At 39.4% G+C, this 18,510-nt stretch overlaps 1 protein-coding gene across 1 annotated transcript in view; it reads left to right on the top strand.

Moving 5' to 3' along the window:
- The window catches only part of LOC120753858 (ras and Rab interactor 3-like), a 160,450-nt gene that overhangs the window by 80,281 nt on the left and 61,659 nt on the right, over window positions 1–18,510 (top strand). The window contains exons 14-18 of the mRNA XM_040066604.2: window positions 63–177; window positions 2,290–2,402; window positions 3,020–3,085; window positions 4,656–4,803; window positions 14,593–14,884. Coding sequence (XP_039922538.1) covers window positions 63–177; window positions 2,290–2,402; window positions 3,020–3,085; window positions 4,656–4,803; window positions 14,593–14,884 — 734 coding nt within the window. The remainder of the gene's footprint in view (window positions 1–62; window positions 178–2,289; window positions 2,403–3,019; window positions 3,086–4,655; window positions 4,804–14,592; window positions 14,885–18,510) is intronic.

Below are 18,510 nucleotides of genomic sequence, written 5' to 3'. Positions count from 1 at the left end.
CGGTATTGGAATGAGGAGACTTTCCAAATATGATAAGTTAATCTACCTTCCTCCTTGTTCAGGTGACTGTGATTGGATACACCCTTGGGATACCAGATGTGATCATGGGAATTACTTTCCTGGCTGCAGGAACAAGTGTCCCAGACTGCATGGCCAGCTTAATAGTAGCAAGACAAGGTACTGTGTCTGCTGAGGCGTAACTGCAATCTTACATATATCTCTGTGATTTACTTCCTCCATACACACAAATTGTCAATGCAATTTTATGATCTTATTTTAATCTTTACTGTTTCAGCACCTCATTAAAAGCCAAAACAGTTTGCTAATTATTGTGCACCAAAAAAAAAAAATCTTTTGCTTATTGGGATGGGGCATTCTAGCATTCTAGAGGGTAATTCAACCTCAGATGTCCCATGCATGGTATGTATCAGTCAGGGTAAAAGGTCAAAAGTCATAGACAGAACTAAAATATCAGCTAATAAAAACTGCATTGAAGAATATGTACTGACCAGCACTTCTCCATGTTAAACTTGTACTGATTTCTAGAAGATCTCTCAAATCCAAGGAAGTGAAGTGGTTTGAGAGGATCTGACAGAAGTGTTGTTGCTCCTAGCAGAGTTCTCATCCAAATGCAGAACTCTTTCCCACTGGAACATATGAATAGCTGCACTGGAAGGAGTTTTGGGTTACTGATGTCTACATTCTCCTCAGGTGTCCATTTGAAACTGTCAAAGGCTTTCTCATTTATCTTTAAATTTTGTTTAAGTTTCTTTATGTTTCTTTTTTTTTCCTTTGTAAAATGCTGGTAGCAACATCCCTTCCTGTTGTTGAAAAACAGAGCTGACAGTGTGATCCTCTGTGCAGCAGTAGAATAAGAAAAGGATCTTATTTTATTCTTTTCCACTATTTCAAGTCCCATGGCTGTTTTTTATCAGATAATGACATCTCCAGCACACATCATTGGGTGAACAACGAGGGCTTTGCAGTGATAAATTAAGTACTCAAAAGCCCTACCTTTGTAATTTGAGATAGGAGTAGTAGTGTTAAATGTTACTTGCTTGAAAAGTGTTATATATTTAAAGTATATCATTTTCCATATTGCATTAATTTTTTATGTGCAGAATATTCTCACACAAACAGTACAACAAAGTCTTCAGAATTACTATGGAACCACCTTCCTACTAAATTAATTTTGCATGTGTATTAATTTAAGTGAACAGGTTTTTGCAAGAACAAGGAAAATGTTGCATTTTTAAATTAACAGTCTGCTTTAGATGAGTTCTCCTGTTGTACTAGACAAAAATACTGCAAAGATTGTGTGCTCTGAAAGTTAAGGTAAACACTAGATTGACAAAAAGGGGCCCAGTGCCCTTAAAGGCAATACAGGGACTGTGCACTGCTTGAATTCAAGAGAGTTGTTCACTGACAGAATGCAGACAGGCATAGATGGACACTACCATAATTTGGATCCAAAGCATTACCTTTCAGCAGCTTCCTGCTAGAAGATCATGTATTTATGGTCTGGTAGTGTCTATCTCCGCTCTGTTTACTCTGAAACTATTTTTGGGACATGTCCCATTTATGTCAGAGTTCCTTTTCAGTTCCTTCCTTTCCAGTATTCACTTACTGGAAGCGATTCAATAGTTAGGCCAGTTAGGTCTAAGGGAGGTTAGCAGGGGCAGAGAAGAATTCTGCCTTCCTCATATCCACTGACAGTGGTGCAGAATGAGGTGCCAGCCAGTGGTGAGAATTAGAGGTAGATTTTGAATAATACCTAGGTACTTTACCACCATTTACCTTTCTTTTCCTTTCCTGTAGTATTTTATTGTTCTTGAAGTGAAATTATTAACAATTAAGCCCCACAGAAGTGCATAATATCTTTGACTATCATCTGGTTGGTTATTTTTGGGATCTCTTTTCATTCACATGAAATGAAGGTCACATATCCGCATACTAAACCGAGTACATATTCTTCAGGTTCCCTGTGGCTGAAGATTACCTAGAACAAGACTTTGACATAGACCTCAGGTGCTGCATGGACGCCACATGCCCTGTAAAGGCTTTGCAAGACACAAGGAAGATGTAGTTGGAGTGAGCAATTTTTGCACTTTTTTTACAGAAGTCAGGCTGGTGTTATGGAAATTGTCTCCCTGCCGCAGATACTCTGGCCACTTCAAGGGGGATTGGATCAATGCAGATCATTCCCCTTTGGTTTCCTCCCGTACACAGAGTAATGGCTTTATACTTTGATTTTATCAGAGTTGTTTTTTGTTTCTTTTTTCTCTGCAGGCCTTGGTGACATGGCAGTATCCAATACAGTAGGGAGCAATGTCTTTGACATTCTGGTGGGACTTGGTGTTCCATGGGGTTTGCAGACCATGGCGATTGATTATGGATCAACTGTATGTATACTTGGCAAATCTTTAATTTGCACTTTTATCTATTTTTTAAAAATCCTAAAAGGAAAGCATGCAAATAGAATGCAAATAGAAAAAATTTAAAAGCAAGCTGTTGATCATGTTGCTAAATAAGGTGTTATTTCTTTGCCAAGGAACCCAGTTAAGGGAGCAATTCTTCTTCCACGAGCTGCAATTAATTTCCGGTTTGCCAACTGGAGTACATTACACTGTGTAGCAGGAAGCTAGTGCCATGATTGGTTCATGGCTCTGTCATTTTCTTGCTACACAGCCTCCAGTCAACCTGTCTCCATGTACCTTAGCATTTTGGTCACTAAGATCAGAATAGCAGCGTATCTTTTCTCTTCTGAGGATTTTTAACATAAAATCCCTTATAAATGCTCTCTTCTTTTTTTAATGGAGATGGGATTACCTTACATTCGGTTTGATTCCTTAATCTTCCCGTTCTTCATTAGGGTAAATCTGTTACGGATTTGTGTAGTTCAAAATATGTAAGGCACTATTCAAAGCAGAAGGTGGACTTTAAATCAGTAAATTGATTTTTGATCTCCAAAGCACAGTTATATGGTCAGCATTTTAAAAGTGTTTTCTGATTTCCACAGGTTAAAATAAACAGCAAAGGATTGGTTTACTCAGTTGCACTTTTGCTAGGATCAGTGGCACTTACTGTAAGTATTAGAGCATCTACAAGTATTTCAATTTGAAAATACTTGTTACGTATTTACATGGTACAGAAGGATAAAATAGAAATACTTAGCATTGATTCTTGTGAAGTATCATTCTTCTAGCAATACCATGAGTTGAAGAGCTACTGTTGTCCTCAGTGAGGACTGAAATCTGGCATTTGGTGCAAGAAATGCTGGATATGTGTAGATCCCATGGATTTCAGTATCAGTGTTGAAACTGTTGAATACAGTAGTACTTCTGTGATCCTGTGTCCACATCCCCAGCCTGTCTCTATGCTGAGACAAGTCGTGTGCTTCATCATCCTTTGCCCTTGCCTCTGATTTCCCAAACCAGCCAAATTCAAGTGCTGTAGCCTAAACCCTTAATGAGGACTAGTCTGTGAGGACTTGGAACAGACGTGCTAAATGTCACTCAGCATTAGGATGCCCTTGTAGCGCATAACTTCTTAAGGTGAAACAATAATTCTGTTTGAAAAGTCAATTTTGCTGGTACTTAAGGTCTGATCCTGCTTGACTCCCAGGGTACGCTCTGTAGGAAGAATCAAATCAGGTATAAAAAGGAATCAAAAAGGTATAAAAATATCCACTTATACTAATGTCTTTCACTGATTGCCTGTGGAGGCTTTGTAGAGGATATGGTCGCTACTGGAGATTTCACACTGTTGCATGAATAAGTCTTAAAAAGCTTCACATCACCTGTGCATGACTTAAGTGATAGAATGGCCAGGGCTGTTCACTCTGCTACTAACTTCCTAATATATCTGATCTATAAGGTGTGTGAGAATGTGTTCTTTTCATTTCTTATCCCCAGCCTGCCATACTGCACAGTGCCTGTGAAACAGCACAGGTGTTCTCTAGACATTTGTATCTGGTGTTGCTGCATGCATATTGTTAATCAGCACTTTGGGAAAAAAATGGGAGGATCATGCGGAGGTGTTACTGTGCTAGCCCTTCATGCTTTTCTGAGAAGAGTCTTTTCGTAGCAGAAGCCAGAGCACCTGAGTTTGAGGCATCTATTCCTGTCTCATTTGTTCTGCTGAATACCCTGATTTGCACAGACCTTCCCACAACAAATTCAGTGGAAAGTTTTGACCAAAATAAATAATAATTCAGAGGCACTGAACACCATGGAAAATGGATGTCTTCATGAAGACTTCATTGCTTTGCTGCCTGTAACTTGTAACTCCTTATTTCTCGAGCTCATCAAATAAGCAAGCAGAGCACCTCTTCTGAAGCTGTTGAAAGAATGGGCATTAGGTGCTGGTGTACTACTGGGACAAAGGATTTGCTGGGGAACTCCTGAGGGAGGGACATTCATTTAATTTAGTTCACTGAATATTTTGTTAAACAGTTGTAGGACAAATGAGACTCAGGACAGAGTCGGCAATATATGTTGCCTTTCTGATCTCTGAAATACTGAGGAGAATATATTTTTGTCTTCCTGCAATTCAAATTGCAGTCTAATTCAAAACACTCTTATTTTTAGCTTATAATTGTTGTTTCCAAAAGTCTCCTTTGGAACTTAATTAACTGACACTCTGTTTTCTTGCAGGTGTTTGGAATCCATGTAAATAAGTGGAAACTTGACAAGAAGTTAGGCATCTACGTGTTGCTTCTTTATGCTATTTTCCTGTGTTTATCTATAATGATAGAGTTCAATGTCTTCACCTTTGTCAACTTCCCTATGTGCCGAGAAGAACTTTAAACTACAACAAGGAGAGAGAATGAAATTCTTCTGATTGCACATGCTGTAAATGACAGGAGACATTTCACATTTCTACCTTCTTTCCATCAGTAATTTGAGTGTCATTCCTGCTTAATCAGCTAACGAGCACTTTTACTTACATGGAAGGAAAGCATACCTTTCTTTTAACATGTTAGCTGAAGGCAACCAAAGCATTTTCCTCACCTTTGGATATTGCTGCTCAGTCAAAAGCTACATGGATCTTACACAGAACTCTAAAAGGACCCATTTCTGGGCATTCTGTTGTGGCTTTCATTTTCCTTTTGCAGACAATCAACCACCACCATCAAGGTATATCAAGAGGATGGGAGAAAAATCTTTATATTTCTTTTGGTTTTGACATTTACTTTCCATGGAAGGATAAGAGGCAATTTCAGAACCTTTCTTGGCTCAGTCAGAATATTTAAACTACAGGACCAGAAAGTCCAAGACACATATCATGGCATGCACTGTTGAGGATCATTTCCCCCTTCAAGTGCTCTGCTTATAGAGAAACTGCACTGACAGTTTTTGGTGGCAGTGTTGGATATTATGACTCTGTTCAATGGACAGTGCGGCAGAGAAAGAAGAGGAAATGGTTGTATGTTGTATCACTTGTGATGATGCACACTAGAAGTCAGAGTAACTGCATACTGAAAAAGAGAATTTACATGCAGAAATTCATACTTGAAATATATGTTTTATTGTTAATGAGGAATGCTGTGTACATAGATATAAACTGACATTTGTGGAATATTACACCACAAGAAAAACTTTGCATTGGCCATTGTAAGCCCATTGTGTAAATTTAGAAGAAACTAAAGAAATAAAATATAACTGGGTGCTCAGTAACTATCAGTTATTGTTATCAGCTGGGAGTAGTAGCCAAACATAATCCAGACTTTCTGACAGCCAAACCCACCCTGACTATGATTTGGTTTGATTCAGTTTGATTGGTGGGAGGAAGAAGCTTATTTCATCAGTCAAGAAGCTGGTGTATTCTTCACCATTTTTTCTTATTCCCAGAAGCTTAATGAAGATGAATGTCTGACACAGAGCAGTGCAGATTAGAGTCACCCTGACAAAAGCAAGTCTGTCAAGAGAATATGGTCCTTGATTTGATTGCATGCAAGTTTTGAAGCATGATATACTTCTTTTTAACCCCAAGTAGAAGCCAAGTTTTGATATCCTTTCCACCAGCATAAATCTGATACAAGGAATTACTCTGGATATAATTGACAGCGAGATCCAGCCCAGACTATTAAAACAGCGGGTAACATTCCACATTTTAGCAGTGATATAATTGTAAATCACTGAGACAGCATATTTTGATTGCTACTAAACTTTAAAAATATTTTGAAGCTGTATGTGAATGATCACATAAAGTTTCTAAAGAAGCACAGTTACCTTTATACATAGATTTTTAAAAAATTTTTTAATGTTTATAAACCAAACCAAACCTATCAACTAACAGTTGATGTTTTTAAATATATTAATATTTTCCATTAAGACTATATATTAAAAATTGTGTCAATGAGACTATAAAAACTTAGCAAATAAGCACTTACTCAGAAAGTTCCTTCTTTTGACATATATGACAAATAATTATGTTTAGCCAGCTGACATGCTGAATACTGTTTACACCAGGCAATGAGTTTACAGTTAAAATTATTTTAAAAATTATTTTTGGATAAGTTAAAGAGCATATGTTGCTGCTGGTTTATTTTTTAAGAATTGGGTCCTAAAGAGAAAAAGAGCAACTCATTTGTTATTTGCTTTACATTTTGTTACAAATGTCAGTATTAGTATCCATTTAGGGTTTCTTACCTTAATTAGTGTGTTGTTGAACTAAAGATGGACATAAATACATCATTACTAAAATGCTTTATTGAATAGGCAAGAATGGCAGTAAACACATTTTATCTCAAGTATGCCAATGACCCCATTTCCAGGCATTCACGACATTTTTGCTGCAGTATAAAGCTGAGGAGATGGAATTCATGCTCATCTTTGAGTCTTCTGTTGCAGAAAGGCTGTGAAAATGCAGCATGCTGATGCATCACTGTAGCAATATCCCTCTCTAGTCTTACTCTCTCCCCTGCTTTCAGAACGCTTTACTGCTGAAAATCTGGTGATGGCTTAGCATAAGAGACTGAAAGGAGCAGAGAGGCTGAGTAAATGTTTTTTTCCCCCCTATTCTGTTTTTGTGGTCTTGGAGAACTGCCTCCAAGCAAACATTTGTTCTGCTGTGCACAGTTCAGGCAGCTCAGTTGTCCTTACATAACAGAAGAGTTGTTCCAAAGTCTGGTTTTGAATATGTAGTGATCAGCTGAGTTGACAGGGGTGAGGGCATCAAAGTTTATTGTGCCAGATCTAGAAAACTGTACTTTACCTTCATATTTCTGAGCCAGGCAACTTTAGAAGAGTATAAGCACCATTTTTTTCCATAGCAGCTGACTCTCAGCCCAAATATGCCTGAATTTTGTTTGCTAATTCCATAAGTCCTTCACACATCATTTAAAATTACTCTGACTAATCTGAATATCACCTGCTTCAGAAAACCAATTGTGTTTTAGCAAGAAACAGTCTCAGAATCCAGAACAGCCCTTACAATATGTGGCTGATTCCTGCCATCTACAACTCTCCCTGAAACATAAACTCACTTTAAGACAATTTATATTGAATTCTAATGCTGGATTTCATGGCATATTCTCATCTTCATCTACTATGAGATAAATATCATGCCATGCTTATCATTATAAATAACATTAGTAGGATTCTCCTTTGATACCATCACTTCACCAAGGATGTATTGTTTGCCAAAGAATAATGAGATGCCAGGGCTTTGATGACACATAATCATATTGCTTTAAGAAGTACTTTAAGAAGCTCCTAAGTAGTCCTTGCCCATATGCTGAAATAAATAGTTGTACACTAAGCTGTGCAGGTAAATGGAATGGTCCAAGAAAGATCTGATTGACAAATTCTTGTATTGCAGATAAACCCACATGAGAATGTATGAGTAATTCAGGAGGCTGTTGCCGAGTTATAACAGACTAGTGCCTTTCACATGTATACAAAAAAAAAAAAAAAAAAAAAAAAAGGGAAACATTACCATGTCTGGTCAGGAAACCATAAAAAATTTTGCCATTTTTTAGTCAAGGAGTGATTTGTGCTTGGCTCTCCACTGTTAGCACAGTTCTATACTGCAGCTGTTCAGATTGTATCTATAAAATTTTGTAGCCATTTTGTTTCATTAACCATTGCAAAAGTTAGCTGGCTGAGTTTGGAATGTATGTCACAATGTTCTGTAAGTTAATGTTCAGCTCAAGAGTGAAAAGAAAGCTGGTGGATGTGAGAGAGAAAACTGTTAGTGTGATCTGAAATTTGCCAGCATGCTAACATTGAAAAGTAACACGATTCAGAAAAAGATATCCCATATCCAGCAAAGCTTGACTTCAATAGGTTTGATTCCATTTTAAAGCTAAGCATCTGTCCAAGTGCCTTGCTGGATTGTGTCCTAAGATGACAGCAGAGCATGGTTTCTGGATTTTTTATCATACTTAGACCTTTACATTATTTATTTGCTTTGTAGTCTAAAGATTTTACTTTCTCAAATTGAAAGGTTTGACCAGAATCTGTGGAAGTCTGCTCTGCTGATACCACTTTGGATTTCCACTCTTGTAAAAAAGGGACACATTCCTTGTCTCAGACTTCCCAACTGTGCATCTGCCCTCGTGTATGAGCAGGATCAAAACTGAGTTAAACTGAGTTACAGCTGGCCAAGGAGGGCTTTTAGCAGCTCTTTGTGCTGCAGTTCCCCTGGAGTAGCACAGTCCCACATAGACCCATGGAGCGTAATCCTGTCTGTAGCAAGGACCTGGGAGTGTTTCCATTGAGTTCAGCAATGTTTGATTCCATTTATTTACCATAACAATTGTGTACTGCATTATAAAGTGTTGCTTGAGTAAAGATTGCAAGCTCAGGATCTGCATGTCTAAGAAGCTGCAGATATGATTATCTTAGTGTCTCTTTGATGGTCTAAGGGCTTCTCTCTGGGCTGAAGTCCAGCCTAGAAGAACACCTTAAGTCTTCCCAACAGGTACAGCATAGGCAACCATCTTTCTCCTGGCTCAGTCATTGACGTGCCAATTTTATTTTGTTTTTATGTGCTTGCTGCAGCTGTAACAAACGAGGTTAGCTTCTGGTTTTAGATTATACTTGTAAACTTTCTGTCGACATGTAAACAAATGGCAAAAGTCTTTACTAATCTAATATAATTATAGAGAAGATTCTATTCTGTCTCTGGTTTCCCTTGTGACTCTGCTTTAATTACACTTGTTTCTATTATGTGTTTGCTCTAGTTGCACAAATGCCTCATGAGTTTTGTTGTCTTCCTTTCTTGGATTTCTTGCAATTGTAATGCCATTTACTTTTGTCCCTCTGTTAGTTGGTTTTGGTAGAGTTCTTTAAGGTGTAGAAATACTGTCTGATTATTCATGCCAAGGAAAGATCAGACATTATGTAACATGAAACAGACACTAAAATAATTCTGATAGCCAGGTGAAACCAAAGAATTTTCCTAATTGAAGTATGTTGGAGCATAACGTTCTGTCATTGCAAGCCTCAGATCTCTCTGTTATTTGTGTTTAAACACTCAGAAGAAAATCTCTGCAGCTCATGCATTTGCTGCACAATTTTCTTTCTATTTCCATGAGTCTGAACGCCACATTTTTCATTTTGTTGAATGTGAGATTTATGTGATTGTTACACAGGTAAATGACAGTGTTTAGTGCCAGCAGTTCTGTACCAAACCCGTTATCAACCCCTTAAACCGTTTGGAAAAGTCTATAAGCAAGGGATCAATGTCCTGCTGAAGAAGAGAATGCCGTTCAACTGATGTGTGCATTCCAGTTTCTAACCTACCCTGTACATGTTTAAAAGCCTCATTTTGAGTAACTTGAGCATACACTTTTCTCACATTTTCCCACCTGTGAGGTCCTGATGGTTTTTCCCCAGAGAAGTCTGTGAAATCCTGTACCTGCCTCTCCTGACACATGAGATGTCCGTAGCTGCTTCTCCACAGGCCAGGATGTGTAGTGATCGTGGCAGTTTGTTCATCGCCTGGTTCTGCTTGCTGCCGTACAGTGCGCTGTCTGAAAGAAATGAAGAATTATGGGAAATTAATGCCATTTGGATATTTTCTTAGGAGAATTGCCAGTTGGAATTTAATCCTGTTTTTCACTTACACAAAGAATGTAGGCAGTCATTGCTGTCCTGTCACTGAGATGGTCTCGATAAACTTGAATGACAAATAAAAAGATTGTTCTATAGCACTAGGATAGTAACACATTCCAAAGGTATCAGAGTATGTGAAAACCAGACATATATAATCTCTAGAAAAATGAATAACAGCTGAGATGCTTCCTTTCAGAGGGTTTTTGCAGAAGGATTATGGCCTTTATTCATATACCAGTTATGTATGCAAACTAAACTTGTAAATCTGCTTCCCCAGCAACACCCATGTTTCAAATGGCTGTTACTGCAGCAAAGTTATGACCAAATTCTTGCCTTCACATTCTTCAGTGTTCATGAATGTCCTGGTAGTTGGCACAAGTTAGTGTCAGTGGAACTGAGCATAGAATTTGGCTCACAGTATCTCCTCCATTGCAAGAAATCGTTTATGGTCACTAAAATAACTTCTGAACCTTTTAAAAACCTGTTAACATACTTGCAGGCATTTGCAGTGCACCCTTCAGAGGTGCAATACCTCTTTAAATGAAAACTTTCTAGAACTGCTTGCTTTGAAAACAGAAAGGGATGGGTTTGTAAACTGTAAATAACAGAAATTTCTCATGTTAATTATTTTTCCAATGACTGTGACCTTATGCACTGTGAATGCTCTGTGATATGGGGTCCATTGTACAGATAAATATGTCATGAAATCCAAATGGATTTAATGTGATAATTTGTTACAAAATGTTGGCATGATATTTGATTATTTTTGTTGTGAGAATTAAAAAAAATAGTTAACTCGGCATTTATAAAGATTATAGCAGTCAGTATTATAATGCACTATATAAAAATATGTACACTATCAATAAATTATATAAACAAGCGTGTTCACTGGCTTTTTCTCAGATGATTAGCAGATGTGAAATGTTCTCATACATATTGTTGAAAATCTAAAATTTTGTGACCCAAATAGGACATGTACATCTTTTTGGTTAAATCTGGACCCTGCTGAACTGAGTGACAGAAGGCCCACATTCTGTGTATTCTAGGGAGCATTGCTTGGATCAAGCCATTATTTGGAGCGAGTTAAGTGTATCAGTTTGATTTGCAGCAATTCTGAAACACACTACTTGCTCTTTTGGGGCTAGAAAGCTGAGGACACAGTTTGCTGAGAACACAGTTTGCTGTACTGAGGCACTGGTCCAGAAGCAATTCTGGCAACCTCAGGAAAATCCTGACGGAGAGCATTTTGGCTGCCTCATCATGTGTATTGCTGTCCAGCAGGTTCACACTGAGTACTGCATGCTGATGAGAGGCTGGAAATAAGGTCCAAAGACCAGGCAGTACTGTTTTACTTTCCCAGTTCCCTAGGCTCTGGAGATACTCCTCCTTACCCTTGATTGCCCATTTCCAGCATCCCTGTAGTCCACCTCAGGGTGTGTGGAGACTCCTTGTGGAGGTACGTTGTATATCGTCTGTGGTGCAGTCTGTGCTGGGCTTGGGAGCAGCTTTAAATGCAGTTCTTGGCAAAAGAGGAGCTAAGAGTTTATTTACTTCATCTCATGGCCTGGTGTATTAACAGTTTCATTAGACAAGAGTCTTCTCAGGAGCACTCCTAACCAGTTTACGAGCAGGAGATGCAAGTTAAAACGAAGCTTGATATCTTTTTCTTAAGCACTGTGCGTGAGACTAGAATCCCTGCTGCTGTATAAACCTGGCAATAGCCACTGTGGGCTTTTTCTGTGCATCTACAGAAAAGTCTTATGCAAGTGGACAAAAAGGATGCATCCTCTGCATTCTCTGAATTTTGCAAAAGATTTCATTCTTTAGTGTATGCTAGGCTAAATTTTTCTAAGCTGGGGAAAGAAAACTGTTCCTTCTTTTACGCAGAATTAACTTCTGAAAATCAGAATCTGAATGTTAAAAGTGCCTCTTCATTTAATCCTTCCATCCTTGACATGGTGACCCATCATGATCTGTTATGTAATAAGCTCTATAAAAGGTACATAATCTATGGATTAGTGACACAATAGCATGACAGTTCCTAAGGGCTGCTTTCACAGGCCATATTATTGATGCAGCCACTCCCTACTGTATGGAAAGCAGAACTGTCGTGTTATCTGGGCATATTCTGAAAGCCCTTTATTGTAGCTCAAGTGCTCATTGTACTTAATGGCTTCCCCCATAAGCCATTTTTAAACCTTTCCAACCCAGCTGTATAAAAATACAAAAAGGGGCTGCGGGATGCTGTGCCTTAAGATGGAGAGGGTGAATCAGTCCTAGAACAGACATGAAGTCCTCCCATATGGCTTGGATTTGTAACAGAGGAATGTCAATTTGAAGTAACTGGATATTATTTTGTCATTTAGCTTTTGAGTAACTGTTTCCTTCCAATACCTGATTTTAGAACACATTGTCACATACTAAACCTGTCAAACCTCTGGCTCAACAAGACACCTAGTAAAGCTTGGACAAAATTTGTCTTCTTTTTCATATTTTAAATATTTTACAGAAATGTTGAGTATTTTGAAGAAGATATCGGTCTTTTAAAATTAAATTTGGTCAATATCTTTAACAAAACAAATTTTGAAACTTTGGATTTCTGAAAGTGCATTATTTACATTGGAAATAGTATGAAAGATTTCACTCAAATCACATGAAACCGAAATAGGACCAAAATACTGGAATTTTGTGTTCTGTATTTTTGTCATTCTTTCCTGGACCTTTTTAATAGTTCTAGTATCTTTTTTTTTCCCTTGTTCCCTAAAAATATAATTGGAATTGTCTAACTCTGGTGTGTTGTGCATTTGCAAAATCTTTGCCTAGGATGGCTGCCCATTTGTGTGAACAGCTTTCTCTGTGTAAGCAGGTCCATGCAAGGCAGCACAACTTTGCAGTTTTTTCTCAGCAAACCTTTTTTTTCCAGCAGAGCAAGGACAAATGCTGAGTGGGCCTGGTCCTGCTGAATTGCCAGAGGGGGTAGTGGAAACTGGGGTAGAGTTGAATTTGTGTGATGCATGTTGGTGTTTGTTCTCATACCAATACCTGAGGTGTGTTTCAAAGGTGCCCAGCTGGTGAACAATTGTAGAAGATATTTTTCCCTTGGACCTCTGAGCCCAGAACCCACAGAAGGATTCAGAGCTGTGATCTGACAACTCTGCAGTAAGGGATAAGTGAATCTCAGCCAACCAGTTTGTCCAAGAGGGCTAAATTGTTCATTGAATGAGTTTGTCGTTGCCTGAAAATGACTCCAGGAGCTGGAGCAAGGAGATCCTTAATATAGTAGAAAAGAGTGTTACAAGACATAGTAGCTGAAAATTTAAAATGACATAAGGCAAAAAATCAGGCGTGAATTTAAATAATATCAGCAATTAAGCACTAACATACCTTACTTAGAAGGTTGGTGAATTTTCCATCATGCAGTCTTTCAGTAAAGTTCTTCCTAAGATAATGGAGTTTCTAAGATAAACCTTTGTAATTTCCTAGTGTGAACTGAAGTTACAGTCTTTATTAAAAAAAAAGAAAAAGGAAAATTTTGTCTTGTGTTACACTGAAGGTGTGACTTGGTGATGGTAAAAGTCTCCCTGACTCTCTAGCTCAGTGCCAGCAGAATTGGCTCGTGTTCTGCACTGAGGTCTAGTTTCCCTCTTGCCAGTACACTGACAGCTCCCTGGCATTTGCATTTCTGCTGTGGACTGTGTGGCACTGTCTATTTTTTAGAAGGCTGAGGAATTCCTTCTAAAGATAAAAGGGGCAAAAATTACTTTCGTCTCCCACTCCATTCCATGCAGTTGCTCTTCTCCACCTCTTCTTTCTACTTCTGCCTTATTTTTTCCATTATGTATTCTCCTAACATCAAATATTTCTGGAGCAACGGGGCTGCCAGACAGGAGTGCCACCAGCCCAGTCTGACAGCACTTGTGTCAACCCCCAGCCTCCACAGCTGGCGGGTGCTTGGTCTGGTTTCCCACCCAGCACACCCTCGGTCACTTCGGTGACTGCAGGTCAAACGTGTCCTGAGCCGACGGGAGCTTCCCGGCGTGGAGGGCTCTTCATCTGCCAGCAGTCACACAGCCCAGCACTAGCTCGTGCTTTTACTGGGGGTGCTTTTGCGAAGCTGTCTTCTGCCAGTGTTAGACGTTTCGTTTTCTCAGGTCCTGTGTAAATATAAAGGTTTCCAAGCTCCATCTGGTTCCAGTTATTCAAGCAGTAGAAATACACATGCTTCAGGAATTTGCAGATGGAGACTTACTGCTTTGCTCCCTTACAAAATCCTTTACAAAGTTCACTGTGCTCTGTTGCCTTCTGATATACCTGTAGTCTGTAAAATTATTTCCTCTGAAACTTACTTTGGTTAGAGAAACTAGTTGAAAGTCTCTGGCCCTCCTTTCTAATAAGGTTAACCTGCCTGCGCTACTAAATATGGCTTTATAACACGCACGCACACTCACACACACACACACCCTTGACCACCAAAGACTGCCTCTTCCTGAAATCCCCCGTTCGTATAAATACAGGAAGTAGAAATAAGAGAGGCTAAAATCGGATCTTCTTGGTAGTTTGCTTTCATTTCAGTTCTTGTTTAGTCCTCTGCCTTCTGATACTACTGAACCTGAAGGTGATTTTAGACATCTTCCCCCTCACGCCCTTGAAATACCGTCTTCAGTACAAAACCTAGGATGTGGAAGTTCTGCTCAGCGATGGGAAGGAATTGCTTTTCTGACCGAGGAACTCTCAAGCCACTGTAATACAGAAAGTGACTTAAAGTTTTCTGTAATGATGAAAACGTCAGCAGGAGAGAAGGGAGCCAGGGATGACTCAGGGTAAGTCCTGAATGTTTAGTGACTGTTCATTTTTAATAACTGTTACTTTTCTTTTCCTACTTTACAAAGAGTTCTCGGCTGCATTTGTGAGCTGACTGCTGAGTTACCAGTTACACAGTCACAATGGTGTGGCTTGACTGTGTTGTAATTTACAGTATTTCCTTTAACTGACATGTTCCAGCTAAAAACAAACTGCAATATCTTTATTTAGCTTGGACCCTAGCTATTTAAGGAAGAAGGATGAATCCAAAGCTGCAGTTCGGGGGGCAAAGGACTGAAAAAGGGACTTCTTTGGTTTTGGAAATGTGACAAAGTTTTTCTGGGAGGCTTGCTTTGTTTCTGTTGAAATGCAGAAGTGGATAAGGGCTCATCCCTATGATGGTCACTTCTGTGCCTGCACACAAAGGTGTACACAGACCCTGTCCCCAGATTCCCAGGAGACTTAAAGTGTACTTTCTGTCAGGAAAAGTTCTGCATGCTTCCTTTCCTTCTGGCTAAACACTGCACCTTGCAGGACCAAATCCCAGAAAAACAGTGGGAGAGAAAAGGGGTTTTGACACGGAGGACAGTCAGCAAGCTACTGGGATTCCAGGACAGGGCTGGATTCTTCCCAAGGCTTGATTGTATCATAAAACCCATGCTGAAGCTGGGCATTTCTGTTTCCTGTTGTAAACAAGCAGGGGAAAATTGCACTTCTGCTGAAACCGTTAGTCACACAATCCCCCCATCCCCCTTGGAAAACCATAATAATACCAGATACTGATACTTTTCCTTATCTGTCTAAAAAATTTAGCCTGTTTTCCATGAATAAAATCTCCCAGGTATTTTTGTGACGGATCCAGTAGAAGCAGCTGTGTGGATGGGTGGATAAATGCAGGATAGTTGCAGTTCCAGTTGCGGGGGGTGCTGCCCTACTTAGAGCTCACTCCATCAAAAAGGGGGGAAATCGCTGCTGACAGACCACTGTATGATGGTTTTACCACAGCACGGTTCCCAAACACACACATGGAGTGGGGGGGGGGGTGGAGGCAGAACCCTGCATTGCAGCTGTCAGCGCTTTTGCCTTGTTCAGTTGTTTGCATTAAGTGGAACAATGCCACTCCTGTCTCAAGGTATAATTCCTCAATTCCATGTAATGTTAAACACTGAGGGACAAAGATCACACAGGCGTCAGAAAAAAATGAAAGCATCCAATCCCTGTAGACTGGCAAGAGGAATTTAGCTATATGGTAAACCAAAGAATTTGCACTTTGCAGACATTCCCTGCATTTGTGATAGTTAAGATGCTAACGCTGACAAACTGGAAGATATATTAGTTTATCTCTTTCTGATATGTTTAAAAGGAGCCACATGCTTGCAAAGGCTTGTTTTATGTCTCGAGTTGCAGGAAAAAGTAAATCATAGCCATGCACCCTAGATTAGGACTGTAAATCAATCAGTCCTCCGGTTAGAGGAATACTGAAGCATCAATGGGTATGCTGCATGCATTCTTCATAGGTTTTTGAGCATCTGAACAATTGAACACGTTAACCTTTTATTTCATTAACTGGTTGTCTTCATTCCCAACGTATCTCCCACTCATTAAAAGGACCTTGGGTATTTTAAAATCTATTTTAACTCTTTCTGTTTACATGCTATAATATTGCTGAAGATCCTCAAAACTGCACTTTAGCACGCATAAGTTGTGGCTTCCAACACATTACAGAATTAGAACCATTTCTAAATGGTGTTTAGCTGATTTCCTGTTATGGTTACACTGAATAAGGCGCAAATTATGCAAAGTATTTGGAGTTCATAGCTTTCCAAAGCAATGGCATCCTAAGGCAAGGTGTTGATGGATAACCTAGACCTGATTTTAAAATTCTGTGCGCAAAAATTGCATGAGAAATTGCTGGGATTCAGCATAGTTTTAACATTAGTTAAAAGGGAAAGCTTACTCGCACAGAAACTATGGCAGTACAAATTATCATGGAAGTACCCCAGCAACTTGGAAATATCCCTAGTAAGCACTAGGGTCTATTCTGCATGTAGTAAATCCATAAACAAATTTTGCTAATTTATATCTGTCAAATGTCAGAGAGACACTTGGGAGAAATCTGCCTCCAGAATTAGTAGCTACTCAGAGAGGAATGAGGGAGAAGTGCAGCTAGGGGCTGGATAGAAATCAATATAATCAAATTCTTCAAAAATGCTATGGGAGAGATGCAGGGAAATTTAACCATTAATTCTCACCTAGAGTCAGGCTAACTCCTAGGAATGTTAATAAATGGTGAGATCATAAAACTTCTGGAGAAATGTGAGCTACTTGACCATGGTGACCATGGTTTCGTGTAAAGATATACGCCTTCACTCCAACATCTGGCAAATGTATGGAGGATATGATGAGTAGAGCAGGCAGGAGCTGAGACAGAGAGGTTATGTGTAAATATTGAATCCATCTTTGAGAAAATGACTATTTCAGGTAGTTGGGATGGGTTACAGTGGGTCTCATTTCTGGGACACCAGATTACCTAATGAAGTTATGATTGCACATCTTTTGGTGGCACGTCTTTTACGGCATGAAACCCACATCACAGCTGACAGATTTCGTGTGATGAATGTAGCCATAAAGAGGCCAAGCGCTAGAGGAACCTGTAAACTGAACCACTCATAAAGTCACAGATTTTAGCTTCAGAAGGGAATGTTTTAATTGTTTAGTTTGATCTGTGTAGAGCAGACTAGAGAACCTATGAAGCATGCTATGCAAACCATGACTTCTGCTGGAATGGGAGTTTTCACAGAATCATGGAATATTCTGTGATTCCACGAGGATCATTGAGTCCAACTCTAGAGTGAATAGTCCATGGGATCAAACCCATGACCTTGGTGTTATTAGTTGGCCCTGAGAGCTTTGTTATCAAGGGATTCTTCTACCCAGGCTACACAAAAGTCTCTGCAGTGCAGTAAATAAACTTTTACCAGGTTCAGGTTTGAACTGAGAAAAAAAACCTTTAAAACTTCTCAAGAGCCATCCTTTGTAAAGGGCTAAATCTCAGATTATTTGAATCAGTGGAAAAAGTTCTGATTGGCCTCGGGAAGTCTTGGACCCAATGCAAAATACAACTCCAAGAAAAAGAGTACTCCCAGCAGAACCTGTGAGATGTGGTGTTTAAATGGGGAGGGGACAGTTCAGGCAACTGGAAGCTAATCAGTGTTATTAAATCCCTGCTGTTCTGTCAAGATCTGATAAGGTATAAACTTTCCAGTTGAGGGGAATTGTGCTTCTCAGCAGGGAAATCTCTGTTCAAGATGCATTGCACCAAGAATGGGATATCACTGTAAAGATACAAAGAAGGAGGTGCTCCCCAAATCTATCTGAATTTGGTAAGGAGGAGACAAAAAAAATCTCAAATTTGTTCAGCTGAAAAGCATGTTTACCACACTTCCTTGTTACATGGTTTTTCCAGCACTTCCAGTACATGAGTCCTTGCCAAACTTAGTGGATGCTTGGAACACATTCTGCAGTGGTACTGGTGGTAGTAGAGAAAGCAACTGTCCCTTTGGTTCCTAGAGGACAGACCACGCTGGGAATATTGCCCCTGAGCAGGAACTTCTCCTCACTGCACACAGTCTTATACCAGTGCTCA

The sequence above is a fragment of the Hirundo rustica genome, chromosome 6 (genome assembly GCF_015227805.2).
Source record: "Hirundo rustica isolate bHirRus1 chromosome 6, bHirRus1.pri.v3, whole genome shotgun sequence".
In the NCBI taxonomy this organism is placed as follows: Eukaryota; Metazoa; Chordata; class Aves; order Passeriformes; family Hirundinidae; genus Hirundo; species Hirundo rustica.
This window is presented reverse-complemented; position numbering and strand designations above follow the sequence as displayed.